This window comes from Balaenoptera musculus, chromosome 6 (assembly GCF_009873245.2).
Source record: "Balaenoptera musculus isolate JJ_BM4_2016_0621 chromosome 6, mBalMus1.pri.v3, whole genome shotgun sequence".
NCBI lineage: Eukaryota > Metazoa > Chordata > Mammalia > Artiodactyla > Balaenopteridae > Balaenoptera > Balaenoptera musculus.
In genome coordinates, this window is record NC_045790.1 from 26,736,726 (window position 1) to 26,759,928 (window position 23,203).

General features: G+C 55.2%; 1 protein-coding gene across 7 annotated transcripts in view; it reads left to right on the top strand.

The window, feature by feature from the left end:
* FGD3 (FYVE, RhoGEF and PH domain containing 3) overlaps nucleotides 1-17,161 on the top strand; it is a 64,001-nt gene extending 46,840 nt beyond the window's left edge. For 4 of the 7 annotated variants that reach the window (XM_036854069.1, XM_036854070.1, XM_036854072.1 and 1 more), the window contains 9 exons: nucleotides 332-424; nucleotides 1,633-1,712; nucleotides 3,097-3,127; nucleotides 4,034-4,141; nucleotides 5,201-5,263; nucleotides 12,948-13,070; nucleotides 13,370-13,510; nucleotides 15,235-15,381; nucleotides 15,648-17,161. In XM_036854069.1, coding sequence (XP_036709964.1) covers nucleotides 332-424; nucleotides 1,633-1,712; nucleotides 3,097-3,127; nucleotides 4,034-4,141; nucleotides 5,201-5,263; nucleotides 12,948-13,070; nucleotides 13,370-13,510; nucleotides 15,235-15,381; nucleotides 15,648-15,890 — 1,029 coding nt within the window. In that variant the 3' untranslated portion in view covers nucleotides 15,891-17,161. The remainder of the gene's footprint in view (nucleotides 1-331; nucleotides 425-1,632; nucleotides 1,713-3,096; nucleotides 3,128-4,033; nucleotides 4,142-5,200; nucleotides 5,264-12,947; nucleotides 13,071-13,369; nucleotides 13,511-15,234; nucleotides 15,382-15,647) is intronic. The other 3 variants (XM_036854073.1, XM_036854074.1, XM_036854075.1) reach the window with 3 other exon arrangements.
* Nucleotides 17,162-23,203: the final 6,042 nt, after the last annotated feature.

A 23,203-nucleotide genomic window follows, 5' to 3' on the forward strand; every position in this document is an offset into this window, starting at 1 on the left:
CCGGTCACACCCAGCCCTGCCCAGTCCTGCCCAGCCCAGCTGCAGAACCACGCCCCTGCCATGCCACACCCAGCCCAGGTGCAGAGCCCGGGCAACCCAGCCACTCAGCCACACCCTCACCCAACCCAGGCCCAACCAGCTGCAGAGCCACGCCCCACCGCTAAGCCACTCCCCCAGTCCAACCCCCAGCATGCCCTCACCACGCCCACATTCAGCCCAGCCCCGCCTAGCCCTGCCCACTCCTGCCAGAGCCACGCCCCACCTCCTCCCTGGGGTGTTCCTCTGTGGAGTCAACCGCCCCGCATCCCATACCTGCCCGTCATTATCGCAGTTCAACAGCATGATCCTTTACTGTGTGCCCAAACTGCGGCTCATGGGCCAGAAGTTCAGTGTCCGGGAGAAGATGGACATTTCCGGCCTCCAGGTGGGTGAGCCCCTCCCACCAATCTGTTCCCCTGGGAAAGCACAGAGCAGATGTAGGGACACAGCGCTTTAGCCACCAAAGCACTCACTGCTGTGCAACTGGTTGCCTGCCTGCTTCTCTGGGCCTTGCTTCTATCCTGACCCAGGCGTGAGGGAACATCTCTGAGGGCGCTTTGGCCTAGCATCCTGGGCTGAATGGGCAGGATCCCCTGTCCCTCCACTTGGCCTACCAGCCAGTGCGCTGCTGGATTCATGTTGGCAGGATGAAGGACAATGCCAGGACCTGGGTCGTCTCCCGTCCCCTGTGAAGTCAGCCCTAAGGGCCCCATTTACAGACTCTAAGGGAAACTTGGGGTGAATGCAGATGGGGTGCCCATCCTGCCTGCTGTTCCCTGGTCCTTGGTCCCATGCTCTCTCCACTCCTGCACCAATTTGGAGCCCAGATGAGGTTCTGCAGGCACTTGTACCCAAGGTCCAGATGACCTGTTGTTCCTGCTGTCCCTATTGCTTGAGTCCATCGATGTCTCGTGCTGTGGGGCTGCTGGAGCTGGAGTCAGTCCCCCTCTCCTGTGGGGGAGTGCTTTGAATTAACGGGCACTCCAAAAATACTGGCTAAATCAAAGTATTTAGTTACTCTAAAAAGTGAAGGGGTGCATTAGTGATACAAAAAATTCCCTCTGACAGTGGCCAGCCTGTGGGCCACATCCAGCCAAGGGCTGTGGGAGTGCGGTGTCAAGGGGATGAGGGAAGGCTCCCTGTTGCAGACACCGGCAGATCCAAGGTACCTGCCCATGGGGCCTCAGAAACCCCAGCAGAGTAGTGGAGATCCTCCTGGCTCTTCTCCTAAGATTCCCATCCCTGTGTCGGGAGTGCCTGTGGGTAACTTTGTGGGGAAAGGCACTGGGGCTGACTTCCTGGGAAGCCCTGAGAGCAGGCAGATTTGGCCGGCACAGTTCCAAGAACAGTGGATGAGTGGTCCTAGCCCTGCCTGAGTAGGTCGGTGGTCCACCCTCCGCCATGGACTGACTCATGGAGTGGCCCGCAGCAACCATGACCCTAAGCCGAGCACTTCCCTGCAGACTCACTGGGTCACCTCTGCGCCCCACTTCTCAGGGAAAGACCTCCAAGTCTGAGAGTGTGAGTCCACAGTTCAGGACCTGCTAAAAGTGACCTACTGTTTTTGTTTTGTCCTTTGTTGTATGCCTTCAGGTGCAGGATGTCGTCAAGACAAATGCAGCCCACACATTCATCATAACTGGAAAGAAAAGGTCCCTGGAGCTACAAACTCGGTAGGTTTCAGCTGCCTTGGTGTCTGCTGCTGTGTGAATGTGTTTGACCTGAAATTTTAGCAGATGGCTTCCTTTTCTAAACTGGATAACCTTTCGATGTGTTTTTATTCATTTTACTCGCTTATTTGTGGTTTAAAATGTAACAGTACTAAGCGGAAGTCAAGGAAAATTAAGCCTCTGCCCACCCCCTGTTCCCCACCTCCAGAAGACATTCTTAACCATCTCTGAAGTATCCTTCCGGAATTTCTGTCCCCATACATATATATCTATTTTTTATTTTGTTTATTTATTTTTTAAATAAATTTATTTATTTATTTATTTATTTTTGGCTGCGTTGGGTCTTTGTTGCTGCTCCGGGCTTTCTCTAGTTGCAGCGAGCAGGGGCTACTCTTCATTGTGGTGCTCAGGCTTCTCATTGTGGTGGCTTCTCTTGTTGCAGAGCACGGGTTCTAGGGCGCATGGGCTTCAGTAGCTGTGGCACGCGGGCTCAGTAGTTGTGGCTCGCAGGCTCTAGATCGCAGGCTCAGTAGTTGTGGCACACGGGCCTAGTTGCTCAACGGCATGTGGGATCTTCCCGGACCAGGGCTCGAACCCTCGTCTCCTGCATTGGCAGGCGATTGTTAACCCCTGCGCCACCAGGGAAGCCCTGTATCTATTTTTTAAATCACAGATGACCATTTTCTATCTATTCTGTTCTGCATCTTGCTTTTTTCATTTAATTTATCAGAAATCATCCCATATATGAGCACCATTTTCTAAAGCAGCATAATTTTCCAATATGATCATTGGCTGGTTCCCATTGACGGGCACCTAGGTCCTCTGGGGTCTTGCTGTTGCAAATGGTGCTGCAAGCAGTATCCATCAACCAAGTTTTGTACATATGTGTCGTTACTTCCATCTGGTAGATTCCTGGAGTAAAATTGCTGGCCAAAGGGTAGCATATCCACTTTAAATTTTGGTGGCTACTGTCACACTACCCTGTAAGATGGTGCGTGACTTGTGGCAGGGCTTGGGAGAGCCCATCTCTCACTTCCGCCAATGATGTGAGATCTTTGCAATGACCCATTGTGGCCCAGGGAAGTGTTGATTTACATCCCCTGCAGAGGGCTCTGCATACCAAGCTTACCACATCCAGCCACATCTGACTTCATCTGGCCATACCTGACCCCACCTGCACCCACAAGGCCACACTTAACCTCACCTGACTGCACCTGGTGATACTGGCCACAGTGTTCCAGAGCCTTTGGGACCACTCTCCCAAGCCGTGAGTTGCACTTCCAGGCAGTGAGCAGCGCAGGCATGTACTGCAGGGCTGAGAGGAATCAGGTGGTTTACAGTCAGTATCCAAGACTAAATGAATAAAATACTCTTTTGGCTTTTATAGGACAGAAGAGGAAAAGAAAGAATGGATTCAGGTGAAACTCCTAAAGTTTTAAAGTAACCAAATGACCAAATTCTTGAGCGGTATGGCCATTTCATGTTGGAGCGAGGGATGGGATGGCTCCGTGTCCCCCCAGGTATTACCCACCCATCTATCCACCTTGAAGTGATGGGGTGACCAAGTTTATAAGCACCTTCAGACTCCACAAACCTTTGAATCCATTCTCTTATTTGGGGCTCCCCAGTAAACAAATAAACATAGAGGCCTGGAGGTGGGCATGCAGGGAGGTGCCCTCACCCTGGGGAGGATCTCCACTGTCTGGCAGCTCCAAGGTGGGTCCATGTTGTCCTTCTCTCCATGGCTGGCAGGAGCAGTGGGTCTTGCAGGACGAGCAGCTTGACTCCCAGGACGGAGCCTGTGCTTCCAGAGACAGGCCAGGCAGCGTCCTGGGGCAGCCAGAGCAGGCTCAGCTCAGAACCAGCCATGGTAGGGGCACAGGTCAGGAGGGCCACGGCAGAGCGGAGGCCAAGGCAGTGACCGAGGTTGGCAGACCACCACCAGGCCAAATGCTAACCATTAGATTTGTGGCTCCCAAAATTCGTAAGACGGAAATCTGAGTGAGAAGAGAAAAAGGAAATTGAAACAGATATTAGATGGGAATGCTGTTGCAGGAAATGGAAACATGGCCTCGAATCCATATAAAATGTTCTGAGAGCATCTGCTCTTGGCTTGGAGTACTGCATGTGGGGTGGCACTGGGACCCATGGAGATTGGAATGGGGACCTGGTCAGTCACTGATCACATCCCTGAGCCTCGTTTCCTCATCTCAGAGGACATGTGAGCCTGTTGGTCAGGGGAAAACGCAATGACCACAGGACCCTTGTCCTCGCCCTCCTGGAATGTTCTCTGAGGGCCCTTGTTCTTTGTGGTTTTGTTTCAGGTCATTGAGGCCACCATTGAGAAGCACAAGCAGAACAGCCAGACTTTCAAGGCCTTCAGTGGCTCCTTCAGCCAGGATGAGGATTCCTCCCTCACTCCAGACCCGCCTGTGAGTGCCAGTGTCCCTGGGGTGACCCAGGCCCTTTGCACAAGGACTGGTGTCTGGGAGGGAAGCCGGTCCCCATGCTCTCCTCATGCCCACCTTTATTGAGCATGCATGTGGGGACCCTTGTACCTCGTAGCTGGGGTGGTCAGCGCTTGGACAGGAGGGAGGGAAGGACAGGCCTGGATAAAGCTGCTACATGAGGCATTGTCCTATCACATGCACCTAGGGGCTGTGATCTTATCAGCAGGGGTAGCTTGCTCCCCATGGGAAACTGTCCCCAGGCCTGGGGGGAGCCAGGAAGCAGGATCCCCACCCAGGGCCAGATGGGTCCACCCTAGGCCTTGGCCATTCCCTCTGTCTGGGTACAACCAAACATGACTTCACAGTGAGGGTCCCTCACTCCATGCCTCAGGGATTTCCCTGAAGCTAAGGGATACCCAGCCCAGCCTGGCTGAGCAGCCCTGAGTCCCAGACACCAGGCCTGGTTGGCCCTCCCTGTGGTCTCACTGGTCTGTGGCCCACAGGCCACCTCATTATCCACTTAATATCTGCATCAAATCTCCATTTTGTCTGCTTTCTGGACTATTTTAGAAGAAAACTTTGTGTTGTCCCGGGCAGGGAACGTACTGTCCCCTACCTTGAAAAGAGGTGACCTGGAAACAGAACCCCCCGCCCCACCCCATACCTGCCATTAAAGTTGGTGCAGAGACAGAGCCTGACCGTAGAAGGCAGGGCACCGAGCTCTCCACAGATGCCTGAGGAAAGAGCTAGAGGCCAGGGCCACCTCACATGGTGTGATGCAGCTGGCTAGGCCTGGTGGGCCTCAAGGAGGTTCATACCTGCCCACCGCCCTCCACCCCAGCTGGGAAATGATAACTCTTCTGAGATGCCTTCAGGCCAGGGAGGACAGATTCCCAAAGTCATAGCACACACTAGGCCCCGACAGTCTTCCTCCTGACCCTGTGACCAGACAGAAGGAATGGTGGCATTCCAACACTGCATTGGATGTCAGCATGTGGCCACGGAACCTCTGCTCATGCCAGCTGTCTTTGTCCCCTCCAGATGGTGAGCGCCAACTCAGAGGTGCCTGCAGTGGTAGCCGCTGGTGGAGCGGGTGCTGCAGGGGTGAGTGACCCCCCCAGCTTTGACAGGGGTGGGAGGTGGAAGTTGGGGTCAGACCAGGGTGACCTGAGGGTGAGGGTTTAGCCTCCCCCTTCCATGTGACCGGGGTCCTCACACTGATGGCCCCTGGGGCCTGTTGGTGGAGGGTTGGGGCAAGCCCGCTGGGACCCAAATGTCCATTTCCTTGGGTGGGTGAAGGTTACACAGCTGAGTTCTTCTGAAGACTTGTGCTCTTTACCACAGGTAAAGTATGCCTGGATGAAATGTGGATCAAGGCGGTACCTGGCCCTCAGGAGGCTCAGTCAATGTGGGCGGAGAAGGCGTGGTCCAGGGTCAGATAGCCTGTGTCCATGTCCCCACCCTGACAGGGCCAGGCCACGGGACTATGCCCGAGTCCCTCCTGCTCTGTCAGTTTGGGAGATTAGTAACAGGGTAAATGTATGCGCCTTGCATGCAGTGAGTATCCAGTACAGGGAAGCATCATTATTAACCACTGGGCCTAACAGTCGTGAAGTCTGATGACATTTATAAGCCTAGACTACCAAGGAGGTGCTGTACCCTGCATCCTGAGAGGGGATTCTCCTGGGCATCCTCGCTTTGCCCTATCCCTCAGTTTTCCAGGCTCGGAAGGAATGAGTGGAGGCCTGAGCCCCAGCCTGACCCCTAATAGGGGGTTTGCTCCTAAAGGGGAACTTCTTCCATGGGTGGGTCGGTACTGCCCCCACATTCTCTTCACTGTGCCTGCCTCTCCTTCCCTGCCCCCCACTTCTCTATCTCACATCCCTCATCTGGGCCAGCACTCCCTTGGTGGCAGGTGCTCCCCAGTTGGACAGCAAAGTCTGCCTGAATTTAGCACCAACTTGCAGAGCTCCTTCTTTTCTGGCTACAAGGGCCACCCTGCTGGTCATCACAGCCATTCTGGGTTGGCACTTGTTAGGGTCAACCCATTTTAAGAAGAGGAAACGGGCTTGATAGGTGAGGAGACCTGGCCTTTGGCTCAAAGGCCTTGTGGTGGGACTTGACTTTCCTGGGACAGCAGCAGAGGCAGGGACGGATGTCTAGCTCATCATGGGGAGTAAGTGTTCCTGTCCTGATGTAGATTTTTAGTAAGAAAACTAGTCCCCTCCTCCCACACGATCCATGCTGCTGGGTAGCATTGAGCCCCTGCTGAGGCCCCAGAACAGATGTGCCCAGATGCCCCAGTCCCCTGCTCTGTTACAAGAGCAGAAGCTTTGCCAGGTCACCACACGACCCCTGACCCAACGTGTCTCTGACTGCCGGCACTGGGAAAATGTTGAGAAGTTTTTGGGCTCCCAGGGAGGGATGGAGCGTTTCTAGGGCATCATGGGCTTCAGGGACCAAGTGAGAGGAGGGAACCCCCTTATCTGAGTGCTACTGCTGCCACATGGTGGTACTGCGAGAACCAAAAGGAGCCTGTGCTAATTTGTTTGAACTCGGAGTCAGGAAATCTGAAAGCAGCACTATCAGCAGGGGAGAGATGGTCTTGTCACAGCCCCTCAAACTCCCTGAGGGGCTTCCTGCATTGTGGCTCTGTCTGGCCTTGGCTTCCTTCCAGCCCACCCTCCCCCACCATGCCCTGGCCTCCCTCACTTGGCCGTGTCCCAGGGCCTTTGCACCTGCTATCCCCTCTGTGCAGAATGCCTCAATTATGCCTACTCTGCCCCAAGGCCTCATCTGTGAAGCCCTCGCGGCTGACCCTAGAGTCACCGACAAGTGTTTCTCACATGAAGCAACCCACCATCAGCTTTCTGAATCACCAAACTGTGCGTGTGAGGCTGGCAGTGTGCTATTGGGCTCCTTTCTGGAACGTCTAGGAATGTCATGAAAAGCAGCTTGCACAGTCAAGCTTCATCTGTGTAACTAACTGCCCAGAGAAAAATGACAGATGGGGCCTCTGCAGCTTTCCAATCAGCTCCAGGGTCCCTTGGCCAGGGTTTCTGACAACCTCCATGATGGCCCTTTGCATGAAGCACTGCTTCTCCCTGCCTCTGCAGGGGAGCTGAGCTGGACCCCCTGCAGGGCCCTCTGCTATCCGACCCTTGGCCTGGGGCAGGCCGGAAGGCATCAAGGGCCGTGAGCACCCCCCATTCTTTGTAGGGTGAGTCCACAGGCAGGCCTCAGTCCGTGGATGCAGGGAAAAGTGGAAGTGGCTGCGGGCTGTGTGGTCAGGGAGACAGGGCTGAGGAAGATCCAGTGCCAAGGCAGAGAGAGAGGAGCAGGATGTGGGGCTGGCACACATGACAGGCAGTGCCCATCAGAGAATGTTCTAGCTGGAAGGGACCTGAAGGTCACATGTTTAATGTTTTAACACGTGGAGTGGGTCCTGACATGAGGCCTTGGGCAACTCCTCCCCCTCTACCCTTACCTTCCCTTGGGTGGGGAGAAGAGAGAGAGCTCAGTGAAGCTCCTGCCATACAGGATGAGTCCGAGATGTGCTCAGTGGATATATGTGGAAAGTACCCCAAAGTGGGTTTTAATTCTGGCACTAGAAAGAGTGATCTTTGCTACAACATGCCAGATGTAAGCTTTTGGAGAGGAAATGTAAACTCACTCTTGGTGTGCTCATTTGATTTCCTGGTGGTGTCCTCAGACGCACAGTTCCCACAAGGCCCTCTTTCCTAAGAAAAGCTAAACCCAAACCAGGAAGTTTTGCAAGGGGGCCTTGCAGAATCCAAAAACTTCCCCGTTCTGCAAAAGTTGCATCTCTCTTCACGGAAGCACAGAAATGTCAGAGTCCAAAAGGCCTTCCTGGGCTCCAGACCCACCATGGCAACACATGGACCCTTCCGCGATGCCGTGAAAGGCCCCACCCCTGCCACCCGTCGCTCAGCGTGCACAAACTTAGTGCCGCCCTTCCACCCCAAGCCCGGGACAGGGCTGCCTGTGAAGGGCAGAGGGCCTGGGCTGCACCCGCCACAGGGCCGGGCCTAAGACCCAGGCCTATGTCCACACCCTTTAGGACCAATGATAACTGTGTGGCTCCATCTTCTGAGGCTGGTTGTCAGGGCCACTGTTTGGGACCCGATTCTTACCTGAATTTTCCTCCTGCTTCCCTGCTTTGTAAGTGAATCTGCTGAAGAGAAAATGCTGAATAAAACAGGCCCTCAGCACAGACCTCCCAGGCCCATGCTTGTGCATTTGGAGCGCTTTGGGTGAAGTTGCTTGGCTGTTACTGGGGAAGCCACGGTTCCACACCTCCCTGGTTAGACTTGGCCCAGGCCTTTCCAATGTCTCCACATCCAAAGAGAAAATCTGAGCCCCTCCCTTTGGTTGACTTATTCTATATCCTCATCCAAAAAGGAAGTATGGTTGGCCAGGAAGACCTGTCCTCAACGATGCAGGCGGGTTCACCTCAGCCACCTGGTCACCAGCCCTCGGTGTCGGGAACTACCTGGGGGAGCCGCATCAAGCGTAGGCCATGGTGGCTCACAGTCTTCAGCACCGAGGAAGCTGGTACCCAGCCAAGAAAGCTGGTACTCAGACCCTGTCTGATCACCGAACTGCAGCCTAAAAAAGGAAGCCAGGATGGGTCGCTCTTCCAAGCCCCAGCCCCAAGATGCCCGGCTCTAGGAACTGCCCTCTGGTCCCTCTGGCCAGGATGGGGTCCCTGCTGACCTTCAGGAGCTGAGCTCTTGGCCACATACCCCTGGCCCGCTACAGCCTCTCCTCCATCTCGTGGGCAGCCCTGCCCCTCAGGGATGCCCCAGTAGCCCCCATGGCCTCCCTGTGTTCTCAGCAGTTGTTCAGCGCTGTTCGCAGGGTCTGGAGAGCCAAGGTTCTGCAGCACGTGTAAGTGCTTGAAGGCAAAACAGCTGATCCAACCACCCTGCCGCTGACCACTCCCACTTCAAGTGCCCTTGGTGTCCTCACCTGGAAAACAGGCATGGCAGGGTCACCTTGAAGGTTGGTAGAGGGCTGAGGCTCCTGGGCCACGGCAGACCCAGGGATGGCCCCTCTCCTCTCTTCTCATGTCTGAGCCCCAGCAGTCCTGAGAGATGGTCTCAAGGGAAGGAGCCCTGAGTGGGGCAGACAGATGTGCCTCAGGGCTAGAGTGTGGCTGGCAGCCAAGGTCGGGTGACAGGGGTGGCCTCCAGTAAGGCACGTGGCTGTGGGGAGCGTCAGTATTGCTTGTCGGGTCTGTGCCACCCATTTTCCACCCACAGGGCTCTGTGGTCCTGAGCTGCATGGAATAAACTGAGAGGGGGCCCAAGGTTTTCTTACACCCAGTGTCCATGGGGTCAGGGGTCATGAGCTGGAGGAGGAGGGGGATGGGGTCTTGGGCAGAGCAAGTGTCCCTATCACCCTCAGAGGCACCAGCTGGTCCCAGGGCTCCTCGTACCAGGGTGCCAGCACTGGCCTCACAGTGGTGGGGCCCACAGTGGGGTCTATAAGCAGAGGCAGCAGAGCTGGGAAGCATAGGCCAGAATAGGGTGCTCAGGCTACTTAACAAAGTGCCACAGACACTTATTCTCTAACAGTTCTGAAGGCTGGAAGTCCAGGATCAAGGTGTTGGTAGGGCTGGTTTCTCCTGAGGCCTGTCGACTTAAAGAAAAACACACAACTTAAGAGTTGAGTTTAAGTTTTATTCAGGATCTTACTGAGGACTATAGCCTGGGAGACAGCTCTGAGGAACTGCTTGTAAGAGGGAGGGGAGGAGCCAGTATATGTAGGAATTTTTTGGCTAGGAAATACATGTAGTCAAGCATACATTTTGGTAAAAGATTCCTGCTATATCACAAAGAATGGATATCTCAAGTTAATACTTTTAAGTGTTTTTCTCTGCACAGGAAGATGCAAGAATCTGGGGTCACTGAAATTCTTTCTGAGATGTGCATCTATCTCGGGGCCTGTTTCTCCAACACACAGAATGCCTCATCTTGTTTTTGCATCCTGAATTCCCTCCAGGGTGCACTGTCGTGGGTGACTGCAGTGGTTGCATCTTAACCCTTATATAACTGGATGATGAGTGGCACTCTTTGTTCTTTTTTTGTTCACAGGCATCTCTCCTTGGCATGTAGATAGCCATCTTCTCCCTGTGTCCTCACATAGTCTTGCCTCTGTGTGTGTCCATGTCCTAATCTCCTCTTCTTATAAGGACACCAGTTATATTGGGTTAAGGCCCACCCTAGTGACCTCATTTTACCTTAATCACCTCTTTAAAGGCCCTCTCTCCAAATACAGTCACATTCCGAGGTGCTGGGGGTTAGAACTGCAAACTGTGACTTTTGGGGGACACAGTTCAGCCCGGAACAGCCTCCAATGCCCAAGCCCCTCCCTTCGGTCCCCCTCACCCCCAACCAGTGCATCTCTTTCTCCTTAAACTTGCAGAGTTTATATTAAACATATTTTTTAGCTTATTTTGTTCACATTTTTATTAGGGAAGTTTTGGACACATACAAGTAGAAATAACAGACAGCGAGACCCCCACACCAGCCTGGAGCAGCTTCAACTTTGTGCTGTTCATGTTTTATCTGTCTTTCCACCCCTATCCTCACCCCACCCCCACATACTCTTCTTTCTTCTGGAATATTTTTTTTTTTTTTTTTTTTTCTTCTGGAATATTTTAAAACAAATCTCAGACCTCATTTTATTCTGCTCAGAAACACTAATGTTAAACTTATTTTAAGTGTTTCTCTTTTAAACAGAAAAAGTGTCTCTGGGCCTCAGTTTCCCCATCTGTGCAGGGGAGAGGTTGAGACAAGCACTTCCAGTAGCCATTCTAGCTCTGACATCCTGGGGAGTTTGACACATATCTGTGACATTTCTTAAAATCTTAAGTTTGTGGTGAATTGACTGTGTTTTCTGCTGGGACCCCAGCGCCCCCTACCCACACAGAGAGGAAATGCTAAGGGGCTGGGGCGGTTCAAAGCTAGAAAGCTGTTTCATCAAACGATGGGGCATTTCCTGAGAGCCATGGTTACATGTAAGGGCAATCAGCAAAACCAGTCAGGATTCTTGTGCTGTGACAGGGTTCAGGGCCAGGGGCGGTTCCTCACCCCACTTTACAGATGAAGAAACCAAGCTTGGAGAGGAGAAGTGACTTGTGCAGGGTCTCATGGCTGATGAGGGGCAGGGCAAGGGCCTGGGAGCTGTCCCCCAACTTGCACCACTCCTAATCATATGGGGAAACCTAATCAGACAGCGCTACTGAGCCCCCACCCCAGCCTCACCCTGCATGGTCGGTGCCCACTCCCACCTTCACTCCCTCCTGCCTCCTGCTCACCTCCCAAGCCCTTGCATCAGGTGGGGCTGGCGTCCTGGACACGACTGATGTCACTATGGCCAGGGGTAGGCAGCCAGAGCGGACCACATAGGTTCCCTCACCCAGCTCTCAAACCGCTGTCCACAGTGCAGAGGGAACACAGTCCTCAATGGGAATGTGAGGCAGGAGGTGGGAGGGGTTGGGGGGGCTGGTCAGCGAGTGGCTGGTTTGCTTTTCTACGTGTCTATTGGTTTTCTTCCTCTTTCACAAGCTGTTCTCGGTGAACACTTGAGAAAATCCAGATAAGAGAGTCAGATAAGAGTAACTCTACCCCAAACAGCCAATAAGATCATCAGGGTGTGCTTCCTTCCAGTCTTTTTTTCATGCACGGTACTTTTTTTGGTATAAACATTATATGCTACTGTACGTTATTTTGCAACTTGCTTGTTTCCCTTAGCAATATAGCTTGACACCTTTAAACAGTCTTCCAACATGTCGCCTTGACATCTACCTCCCATGTATGATTTATATACCTGTTCCTTAGTTTTAGACTGCATCAGATTTTTTTAAATTTGTAAATATGTTTAACTAAAAGAGGAATAAATACTTTTTTTTTTTTTAAAGTAAAGTGATAGAATAAAATGAAAACCTCTCTCCCACTGCTGCCTGCCACTCTCCAATTCCTCTTTGCTCCAAGGAGTTTGATGTGGTTCTTGTAAAACTTTCTGAGAAACCTTACACAAAACAGCTTGTTTAAATGTAAAAGAAAACAAACAAACAAACAAAAAAGAAGTAAAAGCATTTTATAGTGTGTTCTTGTGACTAGTCTTAAAGATCTTCTGACCTCTCTGAACGCACACCATGTTTCATGACTTCCCGTTGTCTTGCTGAAAGGACTCATCACTGCCCTCTTTTGTGGGAAATTCAGGCAGCATAGGAGGAGATAGAGAGGGGAGTCCAGCCCCTGACCCTGTTCCTACCCCAGGAGAGTGCTCTCGCATGTGTTGGGTGGGCAACTGCGCACCCCTGAGTGCCTGGCGTGGAGCAGGCACCATGCTCTGGGGTCCAATGAAGGACAGAGCGTGGAAGCAAGGGCCACCTGGCTGGATGCTGGGTGCAGACACCCCAGTCCTTGGCGTCTGGGCTCCTGTGCAGAGCAGCCACCGTTTCCCCCAGTGTGGGTTCCGGTTGTTATCTTTGCAGACACGCAAAGTCACTGACCTCTGTGGTGGGACAAGTCATTCCAAGCATAGAGTTCCTGTTCCCCTTGGAATCTCACCCTGTGTGACAGCAGGGCAGCTTCTGGGGAGTGAGGCTGGGCAGGGGGCCATGGCCAGTGTGGCTCCTGCTTAATTCCCTTCTGCACGTCCGGCTTTCTTGCCCTGCATGTGCATTGCCTGTGTATCGCACAGCTGCCACTCCACATGCGCTGGGAAGCTGACTGCAGCCGTTTGCCTCCCATAGCTTGAGCCCAGGAGAGGGTCCTCTAAGACCAGACGTGACAAGGAGAAGCAGGGCTGCAGCAGCTGCGGCGAGACCTTCAACTCCATCACCAAAAGGAAGCACCACTGCAAGTTGTGCGGGGCGGTGAGTCCAGGTGGGAGGAGGCCAGCTGCTGGGGCCTCCATGTGCTTAGTTCCTCCTCCCAATCTTCTTTCCATGCCCACAGACCCCTGGATCCTGGACCTTCTGAGCAAGAAGGCAGGTCCTGGAGGCCCAGCAGGGGACAGACTTGGGGTCTCTGCCCTGTGGACAAGGCTCCCGACTCCCATGGCTCACAGACAAGCCCTTCCCCTCCACATGCCGTTAACACCTCTCCTTCCAGCCTCCTTCTGGATAGTCTTCTGTCCCTGGGCATTGGGGTCACAGGTGCCCTTGTCTTGCAGGTCATCTGTGGGAAGTGCTCCGAGTTCAAGGCCGAGAACGGCAGGCAGAGCCGTGTCTGCCGAGAGTGTTTCCTGACCCAGCCGGTGGCCCCCTCGAGCCCCAGCCTCGAGGACCCCTTGGAGCCCAAGCAGAGCACAGAGGTGGGTGGGCTGGGTCTGGTGAGCCTTCCAGACACAAGACCCCAGAAGCCTTGACAGACTGTGCTAGAGCTGTCGCCTTCCCTGAGACCAGGACTGGTAGAGCTCAGTTGGGTCCATAGGCCACTGAGAGCAGCTAGCAGTTGAATGCCAAATATCACATGTGTGCGTGTTGGGCTCTTAGGATCCAGTCATGGCTGAGAGCTTGGGAACCATTTGCACTCAGGAGTTAGATGGTGCATTAGTCAGCTCAGGCTGTATAACAAATACCACGGGATGGACAGCTTAAACAACAGAAACTTATTTCTTCATAGTCCTGGAGGATGGAATTCAGAGATCAAGGTGTCAGCAAGCTAGTTTCTCCTGAGGCCTCTCTCCTTGGCTTGTAGATGGACATATTCTCCCTGTGTCTTCACACGGTCTTCTCTTTGTGGGTGTCTGTGTCCTAATCTCCACGTCTTATGAGGACACTAGTCATATTGGATTGGAGCCCATACGTATGACCTCATTTTAACTTAATTACCTCCTTAGAGGCCCCATCTCCAAACACAGTCACATGGGGGGTTAGGGCTTCAACATATGGGTTTGAGGGCAAACAATTCAGCCCACAGCAGGTGGGAACAAGTGTCATCTTCACTCATGGTCACTCTGATTGAAGGCCTGGAGGCCCTGCTGAAAGGAGATGCTGCCCCTGCCTTGCCCAAGCCATCAGGGGGCTAGGGGGCAGTGAGGACACCAGACCCCTTCTCACCTCCTGTCCTCCTGAGCATGGCTGCTGCCTTCCAGGCCCTCCTTCAAGGGCACTGTACCTATTTGTTGAGGTAACAGGAAAGCTGGAAAAGTGAGAATGTGGTTTCCAAAGAAGTGCATTTTTCCATTCTCTCCACATAACATAGTGCATAATTCTCAAGGCCAACTGCACATCGGGGTCTTCTGGGAAGCTATTTATAATGTCAGTTTCCCTTCCCAAAGGTTCCAGGGAGGGTCATCCGGGTGGGCCGGTTGGAGCCCCAGTTAGGGTCTCTGTATGTTAGAGGTCAAGTGCATCAGTATATTAGAACTGAGTGTAGGATTATCTCGATAGAGGAGAGAGGAGCCCCTTGCTCAGCCCCCTTGGCCCCCTCATCCATGCACTTTAAATGCTGTGTTTGGGAGACCCAGGTCTCAGGTCCAAGCAGGAACCAGCTCTGCCAGGTGTGTCTGAGGGGCTTCCTGATGACCTAAGGGTTGTGTCCATGACTGCTCTAAACACATCAGAAGAAAGGGAGGGGTGGGTGTGTGGTGTGTGTGTGTGATGTGTATGTGAGTGTGTATGTTTGTGTGTACTGTGTGTGTGGTGAATGTGTGTGAGGTGTGTGTGGGTGTTGGGGGGGTGGTATGGGTGTATATGTGTGTGTGAATGTGTGTGGTGTGTGTGGTGTTATATGTGAGAGGTGTGTGTGTGTACAGGAAAATCATCAACAGCCGCCACATTCTGGTTCCCTGCTGTTCCATTTTTTCCTACCTTATCTTTATTTCTGTCCTGACCCTTCTTGTGGTCTCACTGCCTAGAAGGTCCAGCCCAATCCCAAGTGGCCTTGCAGTGACCCTGGGGAAGCTCAGGCTGGCCCAGGCCTTGTCCAGTCTGTCTCCCCCTCCTCTCTCCCCCAAGAGCTTCGGCCTTGGTGCTTCCTGGAGAGTGGCTCTTACAAGGGAGACTCCACCTGACTTGTCCTCTGTGTCCCCAGAAGCCAGCCACTGTGGACCCCCTGCCCAGCCTGCTCTGTGGCCCCCTGCAGGTGTCGGATGGCGGCACAGCCTGGAGCAAGGTGTGGGCTGCCATCTCTGAGTCGGACTCCCTGGAGTTGGTGCTGCACCTTCGAGGAGGCAGCCAGGTGTGTCCTCTGTCCGCTGGGCCACACTGGGAGTGGGGGTCCACCCTGCTCCGGCAGCCCACAGCCTCAAGCCCGCGGCACCCAGATAGGCCTGGACCATGCAGCCTGGGGCCAACCCCATGTGGTGGGTGGCTCATGTGACCCTAGGGCCTCAGTTTCCCCGGCTGTCCAGAATCACCCTTCTGCTGCCCACTTGTGGGAGATGGTATTTAGTGATGCCAGGACTCCAGGGGCCGAGGTGCTGATGCTCCTCTCCTTTTCTGCAGGATGGCCAGCTGCTGCATGCCATCCCCCTCTCTGGCTGGAGGGTGAGTGTGCCAGACCCCGCAGAGAGGCTGGATGCTGGACACGTGTGGCAGCTGCAGCAGGCCCAGCAGTCTTTGTACCTGAGTGCCCCGTCCGCCGAGCTGCAGCAGCAGTGGTTGGAGGCCCTGAGCTCAGCAGCCCACGGGCACCCGGCCCAGGCCAGCCCGGGGGCCCAGCAGCCCCAGGCCCCAGCTGCCCCATGAGCTGAGTCTCTGCCGCGTCTCCTAGCTGTACAGCCACCACGGCAGGGCCTGTACTCATCTGAGAGGTGGCATCAAGGCCACATGCAGGCATGAAGGGAGCCTGGACTGCTGAGGGACCAACAGGCCACATAGCACTTGGCCCTGGAGGGTTCCTCCACATCAGAGAGGAGAAAAATGAGGCCCAAACAGGGGCAGCCGATTGCCCAGGGTCACCCAGCACGTCCCTCAAAGACCCGGGCCTCTGCCCTCAGGCCCAGCAGTGTGGCCCAGAGTGGGGCGTGGGGTGACTGTCAAGAAAACTCCATCTGAGTGGGCAGTGAGGGGTCATCTGCGCCGGAAGACAGAAGGAGCTCATGGGTGGTGCCCAGGGACACCTGGTGGATGTCTGCAGTCATGCCACCCCTCCTGACAGTTGCCCACCCATCTATACCATCTACATCAATGTGAGCTGAAACATACTGGCCCCCTGGACTCCACCTCTCTCCTCTTTCCTCTCCCGGGGACTGGGCACACCCTGTGCCACCTCGTAGCTCGCCACCCCATTTGGAGATGCCCAAGGGGGTGAGTGGTGGGTTCCTGAATAACCATGCTGCGAAACTACAGGGGGACCACACAGGCATCGTGGGGGGGGGGGTGCTGAGATTTGTGCCTGCCTTCCCTGGTGGGTGGTGGACAGTGCTTATCTACATAAATAAATGCTGGCAGCCAACAGGTGGACACAGCCTTGGGGCAGGGTCTCCCCACAGTGGGCCTGCTGGTGGTTGGATGGAGAATGCGGGTAACAGATGGGCACAGCCAGTAATGAGGCCCTGGACCCCAATCCAGGCCTGCAGGGTGCAAGTAACACCCCTGTGGTTGCCCCAGGATGCAGCGGCATTAGACAGCAGGGCCTCAGACAAGGTGCCATGCCTGGAGACCTGCTCTGTGTCCCTGGTCATGCGAGTGAGGTAGATAGGGCCATTTGCCCCTGTAGCAAGTGGAGCCAGACTTAGATATGGGATCGTGGGGGTGCTGGCTACTCACAAAGATGTCAGAGAGGTCTTTTTGCACCAGAGCTCCAAGGCCCTTGAGGGAGAGCAGAGGGACTTAGGGACTGATGACTGAGTGGTGTCCAGTCCCTTGGGACCCCCATCCCTTTAACATCCGCAAGGCACCCTGCAGGGATGCCTATCACTGCCCAGCCATGGGCAGACTTGCAGGGCACATACCTGTGGGCTGAGAGGGCCATTGTGGGAGCCAGAAATGGATGACTGGTTATGGGTGAGGCGGGGGTGGGGCCCAGGCAAGGAGTGACAGGGCACAGGTGAGGTGCTCAGGGCACAGGTGAGTTGGGAGTGGGACCCAGGTGAAGTGGGCAGGGCCCAGGTGAGGTGGTCAGGGTCCAGGTGAGGTAGGACAGGACACAGCTAAAGTAGAGACCCAGGTGAGGTGGGCAGGGCACAGGTGAGCTTAGGCATGAGTCAGCGCCGTCCCCCACATACCCACCCTGCTATGCCTGGATGCTGCTGCAGCGGTATACCTGCTGCATCCCTGGGCGTCAATCCTGCATCTGTGAGAGCTCACCACCCTGCAGTGGGTGTTCTGAAGCTGCTTGATACCAGCAACTTGCCCACTGGGAAGGGGAGGCCAGGCCCTTCCAACTGTGCTCTTACTCAAGGAGATACAGCAAAGTCCCTGCCCATGGAGCCAAGGCAGGGACAGCAGGTGTCAGAGGCATTGAAGGGACCTGGAGCCCAGCTGGCCTCTTCCTGCTGGTCCTGCCCCTTCTCCCTTGGAGCTCTGCTCTCTCTGCCTCATGCACTGACTGAGCGGACCTACTGGGGCTCCTTCTCAGGGTCAACTCTGTAATACTCCAGTCTCACCTCAACCCCAGGATGTTCCCACTTGACAGTTGAGGAAACAGTCACAGAAAGGATGCCTCCAAGAGTCCCACAGTTCCAGACCAAGTGGGCAGCCGGAATTGACCTGCTGGACATGGTGCCACTCTGCTGGGGTCTGAGGGGGCAAGACTGGACCCCTCATCCAGGGTCCTCACCCGCGGCCCCCACCGTGGGTTCCTGCCCAGGGTCCCCGTGTCCGGTTCCCAGTGAGCTCTCTGTGCCCCAGGGCAGACCTGAGCCCTATCCTCTCCCACCCAACAGCCTGGGGGGCCTGGCACACAAGCTTCCACAGTAATTTCAGGAGGGTCCTGTCCTCAGTCAGCACATTGGAAGGCTGGCGAGGTGGGCATTCTGTCCCTAGCAGCTCAGGGTACACCAGGACATTATATTCCATCACGGTCCATATGTTCTGGGGCCAGCTACAAGGGTGAAAGCAGGAGGTGTCCCAAAGGCTGTGGCTGCAGCAGGACCAGGAAAAATGTCCTCGCTGTCCATTTTGGACAGTGCTGGGCCCTGAGAACACAGAGGAAAGGAAATCCCTCTCTTTGGAGTGGCTATTCCCATTGAGACATTGAGAAGAAGATGTGCAGCCACAGGGGAGGAACAGAAGCAGGGAAGGAGAGTGGGCATGGCAGGGGGTGTGGCAGGAGGTCCCTAGGAGCCCCACTCCCAACCAGGACACCCTGGGGGAGGGGTTGCAGGAAGGGTGCCTAAGTTTAGTGCAGGGCCACCAAGGCCTGGAAGAGCCAGTGACACACAGCGAGGAGCAGAGGGAGCCTGGGGGAGACAAGGCCTGGTCATGGGGTCTCCACGGGGTCTCCTTTGGTGATGCTCCAGGAGGCAAGAGCCACGGGGCAGGCTTGGGGGTCTTAACAGATCCAGTTGGCTGCAATGGGGGCAACCAGGGCAGAGCTGGAGACAGGGCCTGGTGTCTCCAGCAAGTCTCAACACAGACCCCCATGACGGGCATGCTGGAGGCCAGCAGTCATGGTGATATAGGGGAGCCTCTGCCAGCTGTCCCCACGCAGGCATGGACCTGTGCGGCCAGAGCTTGCAGCTTTTCAGGAGATGAAAAGAAACTCAGATGTTCTTGTGAAATATCCTGATAAATGTTAATAACTATTGTGGAGTCTGAAGTCATGGGGTGGGTGGCCGGTGCATGGCCCCAGAAGGCAGCTCTGTCCCCAGGGACCCTTCTGGCTAGGGGCATCTAGCCTGCCCCTCTGGATGCCCCAGGAAGGACTGTGAGAAACAGGCTGCCACACCATGTGTGTGGCCTGGGCGTCTTCCTACCTGCACACTGCCCACCTCTGTCCACCTTCATCTTGCTCCCATAGCCTGGGGCCTGGGCACTCTGCACTGCCCACCCACAGAGGGTGGAGGCTGGATGCACACTGGCTTTCAGCCTCTCCACTGTCCTTCCTTTTCTGTCTGCTCCTCCTCCTCCTCCTCCTCCTCCCCAAGTCCAGCCCCCAACCCTGCAGGACAGGAGGCCATCCCCTGGATAGAGGGAGAAGGAAGGCCAGTGAGCTGAGCAGGAGGTGGCCCCTGGGGCCTCTGGGGTCCTAAAGAATGCCAGACGGGGCAGGAAAGGGTCTGAAGTACCCAACTGTCACAGGAGTCAAAGGCCTGAGCTGAGGGTCTTCTGTGCCCCCAGGGGCTGCTTCCTCTTCAGCCTGGGGAACACACATTCCCCACTAGGCCCGGGGGGATGCTGGCCGTGTCCCTCACAGTCCTGGGAAGAGGAAGGAGCCAGCGTGCACAAGGGCCTGCTGCAGCCAGGCACCCAGCCCAGCCATTCGCTGACAATAATGACAACTCAGGGTGTCTTAGTATCAGTGAAACTAAGCCCCAGGGAGGGAAATACACTTGCCCAAGGTCACACAATGAGTTAGGGACCCAGCCAGGAGTCACTCATTCACTCTTTGTCCATTTCTTCATGCAGCAGGCACTGCTGGCCTACCTCCTGTGTGCTGGGCACTGGTGTGCCAGCCACTTGGATTTCTGGGACTCAGGGGTTGGACTCAGGCCCTGTAGCCTCTGGCCCTGTCACACTTCCAGCCTCATTTTCTCCTGTCCGGTGCCCCCGCACTGCTTCTTTCCCACCCCAGGTCACCAGGCTCCAGCCACTGGACCTTCAGAACACACCAGTCTCCTTCCCATCTCAGGGACTTTGCACATGCTGTTCTGTTTGCCTGGGGTTTCTTCCTGCAGGACTTTGCAAGAGTCTGCTCCGTGAACCTCAACAAAGAGCCCTTGCCCCAGTCTCTCTACTTGTTGTTGGGATATTTGCCCTCTTGTTTAACCTCTGTCTCCTCATCTAGAACAGAAGTTCTGAGAGCAGAATGAAGCACCTACAATAGTGCCTGGCACAGAGTATGTGCTCAGTTAATATCTGCCAACAGCTTGGGTGAAAGCTCAGAGACTTTGTTCTTGCCATGCAGCCCCAGAGCACTTTGGGTATGGAATCCTCTTTTAACAGTTGGGGAAATCGAGGCTCAGAGAGAGACAGATGCTGCCTGAGATCATAAAGGCCCAGTGCTCTCCTGCCTCCTCTGAGGTCCCCAGGTCTCCAGGACATAGAGCCAATTCCTCCTCAGATGTCTGGTCCCATTGCAGAAACCAGCACACAAGACCCAAAGGGGCTGCCATGCCCCAGGAAATCGGCAGAGGGGCATTTGGACCCAGGTGGGTCCGCCGCACACCTGTGCCCATCCCTCACCACCCTCCAAGGGGACAGCAGACCACTGTGCACATGGAAGTGGCAGGATCAGCCCCTGAAGTCCCTGCTTACCCTAAGCCTCAGAGTCCAGGCCTTGGGGGGCTCTAGCCCTCATCCCCCAGATGCTCAAAGGGCCTCCCCACCTCCTGGGGTCTGACAGGGCCCTGGAATCCAAGCCCCTCTGAGCAGCTAGTCCAAGTGCTTGGCATCTAGGAAGGAGGGTGGGCTCACCTCCCCAGGAGCCACTGCAATGTGTCTGCAGACAAGCTCTCTCTGAATGATCCTTCTAGGAGGCCCAGCTGGCAACAGAGGGTGGCTGCACTATGGACCCCCCACCGCCCATTCCTTTCAGTCACCTCCCCCTCCTCGTGGGGTCCCCAAGGGGCTCTCGGTGGTCCCAGAGGGCTCCAGGTGGTCACAAGGTGTTCCAGGTGGTCCTGAGGGCCCCAGGTGGTCCATGAGGGACTCTAGGTGTCCTAGGAGGCTCCAGGTGGTCCTGAGGGGTTCCAGGTGTTTCCGAGGGCCCCAGGGATCCCTAAGGGTCTCCAGTTTGTCTCAGGGGGCCCCGGATGGTCCCCAGGGGCTCCAGATGGTCCTTGTGAGGCTCCAGGTGTCCCCTGGGGGCTCCAGGTATTCCTAAGTGCTCCAAGTGATCCGAGGAGCTCCAGATGGTCCCAAGGCAACCAGCTGTGACAGGAGGCCAGGCTGCTCCCTGGTCACGTACCCTCCCACACCCACCACTGCCCCCCGTTTACAAGAGAGAAATCTGAGGGCCAGAGAAGTAGGTGGGGCTAGGGCAGGCCATGGGGAGCAGCCAGGTTCCCACCCTGCATCCTGCACATTCCGTCCTAGAAAGCTGGCCTCCCCCACCCTCCTGGCCACAAGGCCCACCAGGCCTGGTCTTGCTGACCCAACAAATTTCTGAGCTTGGTGTCCTGCTCACAGGTGCAAAGCTCTGATGGAGGCCCTTGCAGCCCCAGGAAGCCATTGTCCCATGGCACCCGCGCCATCTCGCAGCCTGCAGATTTCTTTCCCTCAAAGCCCAGGTGTGCTCAAGCCGCTGTCTGCTGGGCCTCAGTGGCCCCCCCGATGGGAGCATACCAGGGATCCCTGGGGATGGTCGCACACCCACATTGCTCTCTCAGCCTTGTCTTACCTTCCTGATGGCCCCACTGTGCTGTCCCCAAACTGGACTTGGTCCTCTCTGACCAGCAGGATGGCAAATACCAGGTAGTGCCTAGGGAATTTCCTGCCAAGGAGAAGAGCTGGTGGCTCGGGTGAGCCACCTGGCCCCAAGATCCTAGAAAGTGAAGGTTACAGGGGAAGGATTCCAGCTAGCCCTCCTGTGGCACAGGCTCACTGACCAGCTCTCCCGCTCCCTCTGCTGGGGTTGGTCCAAGATGGCCACGTGACCTAAGATAGTCCCCCCCCCACTTGAGGGTGGAGGGGGGCCATCCTGGAACGGGACGGAAGGGCCTCCCGGGGAACCCAAACCAGGATGGGAGAACAGAGGCAGGAAGAAACCCATCTCTGACTTCACCTGAAGCAGCCATGAGAGAACAAAGTTCATTTGGAGTCTGATTTCTTCTATGGCCCTGCCCCACCCCGCAGACCCCATCTGCAGGGACCAGCCTGCACCCCCCAAAAAGTCCTGCCTTGACCCTATCTCCCCAACAGAATCCAGGCTGGCAGTATCCCTGAGAGGGACAAAAATCTTCCATTTCCTGCCAGGGCCAGGCCTGCCCCGGGAGCCTGGTCTTAAGCACTCCAGTTCTGCCTGCTGAAAATGCACATGCCACCATCCCATGAATCTCCATCCTGGAGAGGGATCTCCACTTCCTTGTGCCCTATCAGAACTCAGAAAGTACATTATAGCCCCCCAGAACAACATCTGCCCCCAAGGGGCACTGGAAAACTGACAAAAGAGCAGCCCATCCACTTCAAGGAAAAATATTGGGGTCATTCCCAAAGTACCCCACTTCCCAGAAGTAGGGAGTGGCTATTCCCTGTGTGTGGTCCTAAACCCAGAGCCCTACGGCATTCTCTCCTCTGTGCTCCCAAAACCTTAGAGGAAAGGGCCATTATCTTCACTCCACTCACAGAGGGGGACATTGTAGCTCAGCACCAGGAGTTATGTCTTAAATGGGTTGCCAGTAGCTCACAGGGTGGAGGTGGGCATGTCTTAGGTGGGTCCCCATTGACTCACAGCAGGGGGCCTGTGTCTTAGGTAGTTTTCTCCCAGTAGCAGATCCTGCTACACGGATTGAATGCAAGGAGTTTATTTGGGAGGCAACCCAGGAAGAATAGTAGGGGAATGAAGAATAAGGCAGAGAAGGGAAGAAAGCCAACACAAGTTGGCTTCCTGGGTTGAATGGTGTCCCCCACCCTAAATCTATGTCCACCTGGAACCTCAGATTGTGATTTTATTTGCAAATAAGTTCTTTGCAGATGTAGTTAGTTAAGATGAGGATAGAGTGGGCTCTAAGTCCTATGACTGGTGTCCTTATAAGAAGAGGAGGGGACACACAGGGAAGGCCTTGTGATGATGGAGGCAGAGATGGGCATGCTGCAGCTATGAGCCAAGGAACACCAAAGTTCACCCAGAGTGGCCAGCAGCTGGAAGAGGCATGGAAGGATCCTTTCCTAGAGCTTCCAGAGGGTGTACGGCCCTGACAACATCTGATTTCAGACCCCTGGCCTCCAAAACTTTG